Below are 13,850 nucleotides of genomic sequence, written 5' to 3'. Positions count from 1 at the left end.
CCACATTCCTTTGTATTTGGAATGCACAATAAATAGTTTTGCTCATTCCCCTGAAACCGAAAGAACTTAAATTTAATTCTTTCTGGAAGTTATGACAAGAAACACAAATACTATCATCAGCAACATTGTAACATAATCATTATATATTGTCATGTGCTAGTCTCACATTTTTTTTTATTTCTGAAGGAGTGTATCCACTTTGTTTATTGGACATGAAGGAATTTAAGAGTTTTTGAAAGCATGATTTGCATTAATTGTTGGTAAAATCACAAGTAGTTGGGTCAGCAGACCTTAAAAGTGGTAGAATGATTCTCATGTCAAAATACAACTTCTTAAATGTATGCTTAAAGTAACAATTCCATAATGCAGATAATAATTAAAGCAGAAAAATGAGTTGAAACAACACAAGAAAAGAAATCAAATAAATTAAATCAAAGACCAAATATAGAAAGACATAAATGAAAGAAACATGCAACTAAAGATATCTTCAAGAGAGGCACCAAGAGAATTTTAGCAAACTCTACAGACTGAAAATAGCCACAGGGGCTGAGTGTTTCTGATCGAGGGGAGGTAGTATTACTGAATATGCAGTAAATAGCCCCTATCATTGTCCCAAAAGGTTGTGCAGTCCAGCCTGTTGAAAGTGTAAACGGAAGGCTAACAGTTTTAATTTTCTAGTTGTTTTAATTCTGAACATCTGAAAACAAGCAGAGATGCAAAGGGAAACTTCAGAATGAGGAGAGCCTAGTCACTGGCTAAACCCTTGGTTTCCAAAACTTTGTGTTGAGGTGCTCCTGGGGCCACTTCAGTGGATTCACAAGCGTTTGGGGACATAGTTCACATTTTTTGAGGAAAGCACAGTGATATCTGTCAGGCACTGCATGCACACCTAGCCCGAGGTAGTTCCCAGTTTCAACATAAGAGTTGATGCTGTCTGCCTTTGGATGATGCCATAGCATTGAAAAGCTGAGTTTTTGGTGATTGCTGTGATGCAAAGTAAGTACCCTGTGAAATAATGTTGGACCAGTAAATGAGAGTGGTGATGTACATTCTAATTCCATGTCTTGAGAAGTTTTGCAGTGCCCAGTAAGCATACACAACCCTTAACAAGTAACTGTGGTCATAAAGAATGAGATAAAATGACTATTTTTTCAACTGAAGTATATTATTTTTTCAAATTGCTTCTGAGTTGATAGAACATAAGTACTTATTAAGTTGTTTTCCCCCAACTGCTTAATAAATACAACTGTTTGGTATTTCTTCTGGCTGGAGAGCGCAGTGAAAAATTACTGAGCTGTCTTGGCATTGTGAACCAAGAAAGTGTGGGAACTTCTAGGTTAAATGATTTTTGTATTCTGGGTAATTCTAAGAACTAGATAAAATGAATGGAGAATCTGTCTTTATTAACAGTTTAATAAAGAGGTTAACTTGAAGAGTTGGGGCATTTGTGAAATTGTCAGAACAGAGAAATTGTATTGTGTTTCTACTTAGTTATGCGTTGATACTTTCTGCTATTTCTTAAAGTTATTTGTAAGATCTCACAATGAGGAGGCTGTCTGGCATGTTTAGGTCATCCTAAAGAATCTGAGTGCTACTCTCACACCCATTAATGGCCTGCCCTGTCTTCCACGCAGCTGCAAGACTCTAGGTTGCTTTTCTAGCCAGAAAACACTCACCTGGGTAAACCACATACAGTGACTCCTCTGATATATTTCTCTCTTTCCTTTCTTCCATAGCTAGGATTTGCCTTAGAAAATAGTGGGTCAAAAATTCTGAGTACAAATATTGCATGTTTTATATATTTTTATACATTACGTAGATACTTTAATATGAAAAATGTATCACAGTTCCCTTGGCTCATTAAGTTTGTATTTGACTGAAAACCAAGTGCTGATTTAAAAGAACCTTTTTTTTTTAAATGTTAGTGACGGAGACGCACAAACATTGAAATAGTAATATATGTTTTTAATGATTGATAGGTAAATAATGAAGAGTAATTGTATTTATTGGATATTTGGGAACTAATCTCTACTTCATTTTGAGATACAGTGACAAAGCTTTCTTCAACTTCCTGCAGTATTATTTATATTAATTTTCAAAAGTGGTAGGTTTAAATAGTATTACTTCAGAATTTAAAAACAAAGGGTTCCAGTCACTTCTAATCAATTTTGTGTGTGTGTATTTGAATGTCATATTTTACATGCATACATAGTTGTGTAAATTCACTCATATAATCAAAATAATTATGCAAATTAGCATTCCATATGGAGGCCAGCTCACTCCGTTTAATGAGAGGATGCTTTAGAGGGTTACATTCATGCTTCTGTAGCAGTAACTTGGCTCAAGTGACCTGGAGAACCAAACAAATTTACAAACTTCCATTTGCCTGCTTTGCTATTACAGATTGAATTCTATGAATAGGAAGAGTAATTATTGAATGCACTGTAATGAATATGGTATCTTTAGTATGGTAAGGTATCGTGCCTCTGTTGTAACAGGGTTGTAATAAATAGGAAAATCAGACTCCACAAAATGAAGTTGGGAAGTTATGTTCAGCTTAAGCCCCCAGGACTTAAATATTTAAGTTCCTCTGTGCACATCCCGCTGGGGTGTTTTGCAGTCTCACAGTGTGGGTTACCCTTGCTCGGCTGTGGCCTCTTCATTCTATTTGCTTTCTTCAATCTCCTTCGCCTAATAATATTCCTTCTTTCATTTCCCATGTAAATATCCCAACACCTCCAGTTGTCCAAGTGGCTTTACTTGGCTCATTTCCAGGATTATAATTTCTCTTGATTTCTAAGCCTTCCTTGTATGTTTTGACCGCCTCCAGTATCCTCATCTGCCTGTGCTGCACATCACAGATCTGTGAGCGGATGGCATCTTCAGGGGCCAGCTGACCCTGAATTCTCTGAGGTCGGTTCCAGCAGGTTTCTGCTGAGGGGCAGCCGCAGACTCAGGTTTAGCTGCGTGTCTACAGGGCTTAGATACAGGTTCTCACCAGCGGTTGTTAATCCTTCCTCGAGGCGTTTTGATAACAAGAGACAGCAAAAAGGCAACCAGCTCCAGGTGAGAAAATATCTTCCCACTCTCTTTTCCCCTTTGCCATGGAGGGACTTGGCTAAAACAACTTGCCAGCGATCACTTGTGGATAGGAAATGATATTTTAAAAATACATGTTACAAAGTTTCAGAGAGAAAGTTGTTTTCCAGAATTATTCAAAAGAGAATATAAAATTGTCAGAGGGGAAAAGGTGAAAATATAAGCTAAAATGCTTATATGAAATGGAAAAAAGAATCATATATACCAAGCATGAGAAGCACTTTTACAATTAATCTGTGCACAATACAGAGTTCAGAGCACCATTGTTACTAAGCTATTTGCAGACACTGTTCTCACATCTAAAAATATAATGCTTAGGACTTTAAGTGTATTGTGTCTGTGGATTAATTAAGATGATTTCCTGTGAAGCTTTGGGACTCTACTGACTTTCTCAACACAAAATGTTTATAGAATGGGGGATTTTAAATATTTTCTACTAGAGCAACTTGCTTGTGAATTTAGCCTCTTTTAAGGGAGAGATTTGTATGCATCAAACAGCATGCTAGGTTTAGGTTAACCTCTTCCTAGGGTTTATAGGAGTGAATTTCAAGATATGATTACAGAAAAAAAGGAGTAAGAAAAGACAGCAAAACAGAAAATTCTCCTTTTGATACCGATAAGATTGAAGCATAAAAACAAAGAAATCAAGTAATGAATTTAGATTATCTAATCAGAAACTCAGGATTTAGGATCACATTTAGGATCACCAGACTGCTAAACTAATGATTTAGAGCCAAGATGATTTTTAGAGAGCAAGGGTTTAAAACTAACAGAGACAGCATACCTGTATTCATTTTGACCTTGGAGGGTTTGTTATTAAAGTCTTCAGTTTTCCTGTAGAAAAAAAATGATGTATTAATTTGTTCACTAGCATGGGGAACAAAATACCATGAAAGCGGGTTTTTGTTTTTGTGGGTTTTTTTTTTTTTTTTTGGTATACCTGTGAGTTAATATCACATTATTATTCATCTTATTTAAATCAGAGTTTAATAACGTGGGCAGAATTTATAATTCTATTCAAGTTAAACTTCAATTATTATTGATCCTATTATCATAAATAGAAATTTCTGTTTTTGTTTAATGGTAACCATTAGTGGATGAAAATGGAGAGGAGTTTTCATTGTTAAAAATTAAATTTCTTTCACAAACATTCATACTAGCAGTTTTTGTTATTTTGTAAGCTAGAAAGGTTGTAAAGGATCCTCTTCTGGAATTTTAAAAAGCACCCTTGTACTTTGAAGCATTACCTTCCATTATTCGATTTATTGTATTATTTAATTTATTTTATTTGAGATATTACCTTATTATTAATCAATTTATTATATTCAATTTGTTATTGAGTCAGTTTATTATTGGGGAATATTTAATGTATTTAGTACATATGTTGAGCAAATATTCCAAGAAGATAAGATTCATCTTTTTTATTAAGATGCAAGAAATAAATGATTACTGCAAACCCCATTTCTGTTTCAATATCAGATATGGTGATTATTCCCATTGAAGTGTTTGCTGTGTATCAGTTGAGATTAATACGTTAGAAATAGTTGGGAAAATGGTACTTGTAGAAAAGTGTTTTAAAACATTTGTATTATTTTAGGATATGTGAGATGACTTAGTTCTTTCCCCAGCCATATTCTCTTAGCCTGTTTTTAGAGTTTCTTATTTATCCATACCCTGCAACCAAAGAGAAAGGATAGGCTCTTCAGGAAGCAAATCTTTTAAAGAGGAAGAGCTCTGAGGGATGTTTAGCCCTGGCAACGTTGCCTTGAGTAGGGTCTGTTGTTAATGAGCGTGAACTTCCCCTCATCACGCATTCGGTTCCCATGGGCATTAGCACTCCAACATCTGATGATTTAAACAATTTTTATTTATATATCATGAATGAGTAAGGATAGGGTTGAAATGAAATCTGTCATGATCTGTCAATAAAGACTTTCAATAAATGCTTTTTCTTCATCCTCTACAAAGAGCACCAAATGAGCTTCCTGACTTTCTTGACTTTGTCAGGGTTCTGGCCCTCTCCTCCTTTCTGACCATTTCTCCTGTCCTCACGTGTTCTGCTGTAGTCATCATTCATCATTTTCTTTCAGTGTGGCCTCCACAGTTCACTTCTTAAAGAAAGCCTGGTTCTCTTCATTACTGCTGTGAAATTCTAATAATAAAATCAAAATGTCCAGTTGAGAAGACTGGGCAGCTTCATCAAAAGAATCACACTGGACTACTTTCTCATACCATGCACAAACAATAAATTTAAAATGGATTAAAGACTTAAATGTAAGACTTGAAACCATAAAGCTTCTAGAAGAAAACAGAGGCATTACACTCTCTGCCATTAGTCTTAGTAATATTTTCTTTGGATCTGTCTTCTCAGGCAAGGGAAACAAAAGCAAAAATAAACAAATGGAACTACATCAAACTAAAACACTTTTGCATAGCAAAGGAAATGATCAACAAAATAAAAAGACCACCTACTAAATGGGATAAGATATTTGCAAACAGTTTATCTGACAAGAGGTTAATATCCAAAATATGCAAAGAACTCATACAACTCAACATCAAAAAATTGAGCAATGTAATTAAGAAATGGGCAGATGATGTTATAGGCATTTTTCCAAAGAAGACATACAAATGGACAAGAAGCACATGAGAAGATTCACAACATCACTAATCATCAGAGATGCAAAGTAAAACCACGATGAGATATTACCTCATACCTGTCAAAATGGCTATTATCAAAAAGACAACAAATAACAAATGTTGGCGAGGATGAGGAGAAAAGGGAGTGCTCATACATTGTTGGTAATGTAATGTAAATTGGTGTAGATACTATGGAAAACAGTATGGAGGTTCCTCAAAAAATTAAACATAGAACTACTATAAGATGCAGCAATTCCACTCCTTTTACCCAAAGAAAACAAAAACACTAATTAGTAAAGATATATGCACCCTTATATTCATTGCAGCATTACTTACAGTAGCCAAGATATGGAAGCAACCTAAGTGCTGATGCATAGATGAATGATCAAAGAAGATGTGGTATACATATACAATGGAATATTGCTCAGCCATGAAAAAGAATGAACTCTTACCATGAATGACAACATGGGTAGAACTAGAGGGTATTATGCTTAGTGAAATAAGTCAGACAGAGAAAGATAAATACTATATAATTTCACTTATACGTGGAATCTGAAAAACAAAACAAATGAATAAACATAACAAAATAGAAATAGAGTTATAGATACAGAGAACAAATAGGTGGTTGCCAGAGGGGCAGGGGTCAGGAGAAGAGAGAAATGGTGAGAAAGATTAAGACGTACAAATTTCTAGCTACAAAATAAATGCATTACGAGTATGAAATATACAGTGTAGGGTACATAGTCAGTAATTATGCAATATGTTTATATGGTGACTCATTGTAACTAGACTTAATGTATCGAACTTTTTGAAGTATGTAGATACGTGGAATCACTATATTGTGTAACAGAAACTAACATAGTATTGTAGGTCAGTTATACTTCAAAAACAAACAAATGAACAAACAAATTTATAGAAAAAGAGATCAGATTTGTGGTTACCAGAGGCAGGGGGTAGAGAGAGGAGGGCTTGGATGAAGGCAATCAAAAAGTACAAACTTCCAGTTATAAGATAAGCAAGTACTAGGGATGTAATGTACAAAATGGTATAGTTAACATGTTACATGTGAACGTTGTTGAGGGTAAATCCTAAGAGTTCTCATTACAAATAAAATTTTTTTTTCTATTTCTTTAATTGTGTATCTATATGACATGATAGATATTCACTAAATTTACTGTGGTCGTCATTTCATGACGTATGTGAGTCAGACCATTATGCTGTACACCTTAAACTTATACAATGCTGTCTGTCAGTTATATCTCAATAAACTGGAAAAAAAATTTAAAGTTATTTAAACCCACAAAAAAAATTTAAATGTGAATACCAGCTAAATAAATTGATACCTATCTTCTCCGCCAGGGTAAGGAGAGAAATAGAGAAATAAAATAGCTTGAAAAAATACACTTAAATTATATGAGATGTGATTATAAACCAAGAGGAGAAGGATTTTATCTTTTCTGTGCCTAGATTGAATTACTAATACCCTGCTACTCAGTACATACCACAGCAGTGAACATGTAGAATGGATAAAATCACAGTACTGATGTTCACCCAATTTCTGTTTTAGAGCTATAAACCAAAAACAACACAGATGAAACAACAACAGAGGCCGTTGTTGCGTAGTGTTTGGGTATCACCTGATTGTGTTAGTGCCACATCCACCCTGGAACAGCACTGCAGCGCAGGAGGAGCAGGGCAGGGATAATGTGTAGAACTGCCCCGTCCAGCACTGAGAGAGTCACCACACTGTCTCCCTGAACTTGACAGTGACATTTCACAGGCCAATTGTTTTTAAATAGCGAATGAGGGAAACTTTATTACGGTGAGTTTTATCTCTTATTTTTCAGCTAATACAAATAAAGAGGCACATTTCTATTTTCTTTTTTCAGAATACAAAAATAAATGTGGCACATAGCTGAGGAACTCTACTTGGTTGCCTTAATACTGCCTGGATTGAATGGATGCCAGTGAAGTCAAGGCAGTGGTCAGTGCAGGAGCCTTGAGAAAGCTCCATCAGATGTATTTATTTTAATGTCTCAGTAGCAAAACTCCTCATGTGTTAACCTTAAATGGACAAAATAAATGGAAAAGAAAAGCCTCAGGGGATGTCTGTGACCAGGGCTGCTAAAACAAGAAGGAATAAACAAGTCTTCAGAAAATGAGGACTGTAAAGACAGTTCCCCGATTCTATTTATCCCTCCCTCCTTGTCAAAACACTAGATGTCTAAAATGGTTTTAAGTCTTAAAACTGAATGACAAAGACAGTGATTGAGCTGGAACAATACTGATTGATAAAGAAAACATCCAACAGAAGGAAGATTAACTCTCAGAACACAAAGCCTGCTGCTACAGTAACATTTTCATACCAAGTTAGGGAGCTGATTTTCAGCATTTGTTGTTTGAACTCAAATGCATATATTTACAAAATATCTGACACTCAAAAAGAAAAATAGGATCAACAGGAACAAAGAAAGGCGCCACAAATCCTTGAGCTTTTCACCTTTAAAGTGATGTATCCTGTTACTTAGAAATGTAATTTGTGAGGTGTTTAAACTTCGCATTGTTCTAGACGTCAAAACGTGAAATGACTAACTTCCTAATCAGGCAAGACATTTTCCAAGCTGTTAAAAGAAGAGCAACAGTGATTGAGCTCTGTACAAGAACCCGAAACCCAAGGCTTCTTGGGTGACTAATAAAAATGCATGATTCTATTTCCACTATTTGTCCTAAAGCCATTAACAAGTCCACAACTGAGAACTCTCTTTAGAAGGTTTAAACTAAAGTGAATTTAATCTCTTTTGTCCTGTTCTGAAAAAGTGTCTTTGATTGTACTTACATAACAAGCACAGATCATTCTGGAAAGCATCAAATTCCTAGAGTGTTTGCATGCTCCTAGGAGAGACAGCATTCTCTTGAGTTGGAATTGAACCAGGGCCAAGACTATGAAAACTGACCATAAAATGCAGACAACCTTGAACCTCAGCAGATAATCCACAGAGCAAAGAACATTCTATGCATTAGAGTGTCAAAATGATTTTAAGCAGGTGGCGTGGAGCTATATTTACTTCAGTTCTTGCCAAAGTTTTTATATAAAAGGCAACATTATATGTAATCTAATTTGTGTATAGCCATGGATTTGTTTTTCTTATAGGTCGGAATAGGCTTCTTTCCCGGTATTCATACGGCAATAGATGGTGCTGGTTTCATGCATGGGCAACAGCATGACTTTGTGTCTGTAATCTCATCTGCTTGAATTTTGTTCAGTGATCATACATCCCAATTTTTTCCTTATAGATCAGAGTAGCCTTTATTTACAACATGCATATGACAACAGATTGGGTAATTTAACTTTGAATGAGGATCCTAAGATGTTTAATTGTTCATTCATGGACACCAACATGACTTCGTGCCCATAATCTTGTAATTCTGCTTGAATTCTTTTGATTTCTGGGCTGCTCATTCTGAAGAGGAGCAGAGGCAAATCCTCTCCTCAACTTTGGCCAAGAATTCTGTTAGTCATTTTATTTTTGTAGACTTGAATTTAAGCACCAAGGCAACTATAGGACTAAACTTTAGCTCAGTTAATGTGAGGAGTTTAAGATTGGAGCCCAAAAGATTTTCCATGGAATAGTTTTAATCCAGTAAATTGCTAGGGTTATTTTTAAGTTATTCTATTCACAGTTCACATATACTTCAGAAAAAGCGACACACAGATAGTCAAAGTGGTAGAAAACATTGAGGGATGTTAGGTTTTTAGAGATATATTTTAAACACAGAAATAAAAATATGTCTATTAATGTTATGCACTATATTCTAGCCTGAATTTACTTTGAAATGGGATCATACGTACCACTCTTTCCACAGAAACTACCCTGAGTGGTCTATGCATTCCTCTTTCTCTTTGGAGTAGGATTAGAAGTATTCAGAAATGTCAAATGATTTCACTTTTCAATTATAGCCAAATGACTTAATTTAGGTTGTTGATATTTATCTTTATCTTTTCTAATGTATTAATATGCTGCTTTGAAATTTTCACAGGAAATACCCCAAGTAGTTTATTATGTTCTTTACAGGCCCTGAGTTTAGAAAAAATGAGGATCCACATCAACCCCTTTTCTGAATGGTTTCTCTCAGTTGACAGCCACTATATGATGCCTTTGCCTCTGAGTGGGTGTACAGATCATCACAGTCAATGATGAGGGCATGTGGTCTGTGCTACGCCTCCACTAAGAACTTTCCATCCCTTCCAGTGTTACTAAGCTAATGGTGCCTGCAAATGGGTCTTTAGTATTCAGAAGCCAAATTATCCACGACATTCATACATGAATGTTGGGGTCAGAACACATTTAATGTCATTTCTAGGCATAAGGCAAAATCATTACTGTGAATAGTGATGAACAAAAGGGCATGAAGCCATTGATTATTTTCATAAAAATATACAAAATGTTCTTTTTAATTATACCAAATTTCATGATACCTGGAAAAAAAGTTCCTGAAAAGCACCATGTTTTTCAAGGAAACTAGCAATTTCCTTTCTGAGACTTTCAAATGCAAGCTAGTCAAAATACGTACAGATTCTCCTTAAAAAATATACTGGTTAGAAGTCAAACACCTGGTACATGATTATCTTTCTGATGCTATTCCAAAGCCTCAAAATCTATGATTTACTCTCATACTATACTTAGTTATAAAAAAAGTATTAATTTCTTTTTTGCACTAAATGGTCATGTAATTTAATATTGCTATGATATCTTTTACTTTTATACTGTAACACTTAAGGATGATTATAGGATCCATCTAAGTACTTACACATGCATTTTTTTCTAAGACAAAGTCATTGTTCAATTTGGACACTACTAGAAAAATTCCATTGGTTTCTACTCTGCAAATCAAAAGCCAAATGTTTTCCTAATGAAAATAAACCAAAATCCTAATGTGGATCTGGTGAGTCAGACACATCATCAAAGAGACGTGTGAAGAACTAATCAGACTGTAGAAACACATATTATAGGTGAATGGAATAGCGTTGGAAGGATAGGTCTTGAAGTCAAGCTGACCTGGACTCAAATCCAGTTTTGCCCATTTCCAGCCCTCTAAATGATTTATAGCAGCATTATTAACATCTTCAGCAGTAGCAACAGCAGCAGGATCAAACCCCCTCCACGACGGCAGCAAGCCATCCTCAAATTGGCTAACTGGCATCATTCCCATTAACCAATATTTCAAGCATTTTGGGACAGACTTTTATTTTTGATTGAGTCATGAGAAAATAATCTAGACTTCCCTGAAAATACACAGACAGTATTTTATTGCTTTAGATTGAAGTGAGCCATCACAGTCTGTAAGATTAATTTGTATGTATTTTCCCATTACCCAGTTATCCTGTGCCCAACCAACTTAGCAACATATTGGAGTTGAAGAGGAATTCTGCTTTCCAAGCAGCTTTTCTTTCTTCCTTAAACAGAGCTTTCTTTTAGCTGAGATTTTTGCCCCTTTCCACACACACACACATTGCAGTGAATAAGAGGAGACAGACCTAAAGAAATAGTTGAATCAAACACTTGCCTCCCACCCCAGCTAAGTCACTGCTACTAAACCGACAGGAAAGTGACATTTAAAGGTTGTGACAATTAGCCTTTTGAAAAAGACTTTCCATTACCATTGACAGTTTATAACCCAAGGTGATGGTTGGAGGAAACAGATGTCTATAAAATGTCACATAATGACAGTGTGATAAATTGCAGAGTGATAACATCCTGATGACAGCCATTCCTGTTTAGTCCACTAAGTGAAAGTATCTCCCCTGCTTTCCACCACTGCAGAGAGTACCATAAATTTTTACTTTGAGGAGCAAATCTTTGATCTTTTAAAAGAACCACTTCTTCCTTTTTGATTTGGAAGAAGTAAAACTGTCTCTAGTTACAGGTGATATAATATTATGTGTAGAAAACCCTAAAGACGCCACCAAAAAACTGTCAGAACTAGTGAATGAATTCAGTAAAGCTGCAGGATAAAAAAATCAGTATGCATAAACCAGTTGCACTTCTATACACTAACAAAATATCAGAAAAAGGAATTAAGAAAAGAATCCCATTTAATGCAATTGCATTAAGAAGAACAAAATATTTCAGAATAAATGAAGCCAAGAAGGTGAAAGATCTGTACACTGAAAACTCTAAGACACTGATGGAAGAAATAGAAGAAGATACGAATAAGTGGAAAGATATTCCATGCTTATGTATTGGAAGAATATCATTAAAATGCCCATTCCACCCAAAGCAATCTACAGATTCAGTGCAATCACTACCAAAATTGCAATGGCATTTTTCACAGAAGTAGAAGAAACAATTCTAAAATTTGTGTGGAATCACAAAAGACGATGAATAGCCAAAGCAATCCTGAGAAAGAACAACAAACCTGGAGGCATCATACTTCCTGATTTCAAACTATATTACAAAGCCACAGAAATTTTAAAAGTATAGTATTGGCATCAAAACACATAGACCAATGGAACATAATAGAGAGCCCAGAAGTAAACCCATGTGCATATGGTCAGTTAATTTTCAACAAAGGAACCAAGAATGTATTATGGGGAAAACATAGTCTCTTCAGTGGTGCTGGGAAAACGGGACCGCCACATGCACAAGAATGAAACTGGATCCCTCTCTTACACCACATACAAAAATCAACTGAAAATGAATTAAAGATGTGAATGTAAGACCTGAAACTGTAAAACTTCCAGAAGAAAACATAGGGCATAAGCTTGACATTGGTCTTGGTGATGGATTTTCATATTTGACAACAAAAGCAAAAATAAGCAAGTAAGAGCATCAAACTAAAAACTTCTGCCCAGCAAAGGAAACCATCACAAAAGTAAAAGACAACCTACAGAAAGGGAGAAAATGTCTGCAAATCATATATCTGATAAAGGGTTAATATCCAAAATATATAAAGAACTCAACAGCAAAAAACCAAAAACCAAAACAAAACCCAAAAAGCCAATTCGATTTAGATGGGCAGAGGGACTGAATAGACATTTTTTCCAAAGAAGGACCTTCAGTGGCCAACAGGTACATGAAAAAGTGTTTAACATTACTAATCATCAGGGAAATGCGAATCAAAACCACAGTGAGATTTCACCGCACACCTGTTAGAATGGCTGTTACTAAAAAGACAAGAGATACCAAGTGCTGGTGAAAATGTGGAGAACAGGGAACCCTTGTGCACTGTTGGTGGGAATAAACTGGTATAGGTACTATGCAAAAAGATGTGAAAGTTCCTCAAAAAATTAAAAATAGAACTACCATGTGATCCAGCAATCCCACATGGGGGTATATATCCAAAGGAAATGAAGATAGAATTTTAATGAGATGCCTGCACTCTCATGCTCATTGCAGCATTACTCACAGTAGTCAAGGTATGGAAACAACTTAAGTGTCCATCAAATGATGAATGGATAAAAATGTGGTATATTTATACACTGGAATGTTATTCAGCCTTGAGAAAGAAGGAAGTTTTGTCATTTGTGACAACATGGATGGACCTTGAGGGCATTATTGTAAGCAAAATACAACAGAGAAAGACAAATACTGCATGGTGTCACTTTTATGTGGACTCTAAAAAAGAAAAAAAATTGTCCAACTCATGGAAACAGAGAGGAGAAAAGTAGTTGCCAGGGGCTGTGGGGCTGGGGAAAACAGGGAGAGCTTGGTAAAAAAGTGCAAACTTTCAGCTGTAAGGTAAGTAAGTTCTGAGGATCTAATGTAAAACATGATGACTATGATGGATGACATTGTACTGTGTAACTGAAATTTGCTAAGAAAGTAGAACTTAAACTCTCATCAAAAATTTAGTATTAATTATTAATGAAGATTAACAATTACGATAACCTTGGATCAATCATCTTGATTTTGAGATTAGGTATTTGAGGATAAAAGAAATGACTGCTCCACGAGCAAATAGTAACTCAGAAGTGACTTAGCTCTCCTGTTAGCAAAGAAAAGGCATCTTCTTTTTAGGCACCTTAAAATGTCAATTGGAATCAAGGTAATTCCCCTCAACACATTACAATTAATTATAATACATTACATTAAGCATAGTGCCTAGTTGAGTGA

The 13,850-nt window shown here is 35.4% G+C and overlaps 1 protein-coding gene across 22 annotated transcripts in view; it reads right to left on the bottom strand.

Annotated features, from left to right (window-relative positions):
* The window catches only part of LOC102510351 (sorbin and SH3 domain-containing protein 2), a 185,901-nt gene that overhangs the window by 84,589 nt on the left and 87,462 nt on the right, over positions 1–13,850 (bottom strand). For 20 of the 22 annotated variants that reach the window (XM_032468735.1, XM_014553908.2, XM_032468723.1 and 17 more), the window contains one exon: positions 3,884–3,933. The exons of the other annotated variants lie outside the window; for them this stretch is intronic. In XM_032468735.1, the coding sequence (XP_032324626.1) occupies positions 3,884–3,893 (10 nt within the window). In that variant the 5' untranslated portion in view covers positions 3,894–3,933. The remainder of the gene's footprint in view (positions 1–3,883; positions 3,934–13,850) is intronic. 22 annotated transcript variants of the gene reach the window in all.

Source organism: Camelus ferus, chromosome 26 (assembly GCF_009834535.1).
Source record: "Camelus ferus isolate YT-003-E chromosome 26, BCGSAC_Cfer_1.0, whole genome shotgun sequence".
Taxonomy (NCBI): domain Eukaryota; kingdom Metazoa; phylum Chordata; class Mammalia; order Artiodactyla; family Camelidae; genus Camelus; species Camelus ferus.
The sequence above is the reverse complement of the archived record's forward strand: the minus strand, read 5'-3'. Positions and strand labels throughout refer to the sequence as shown.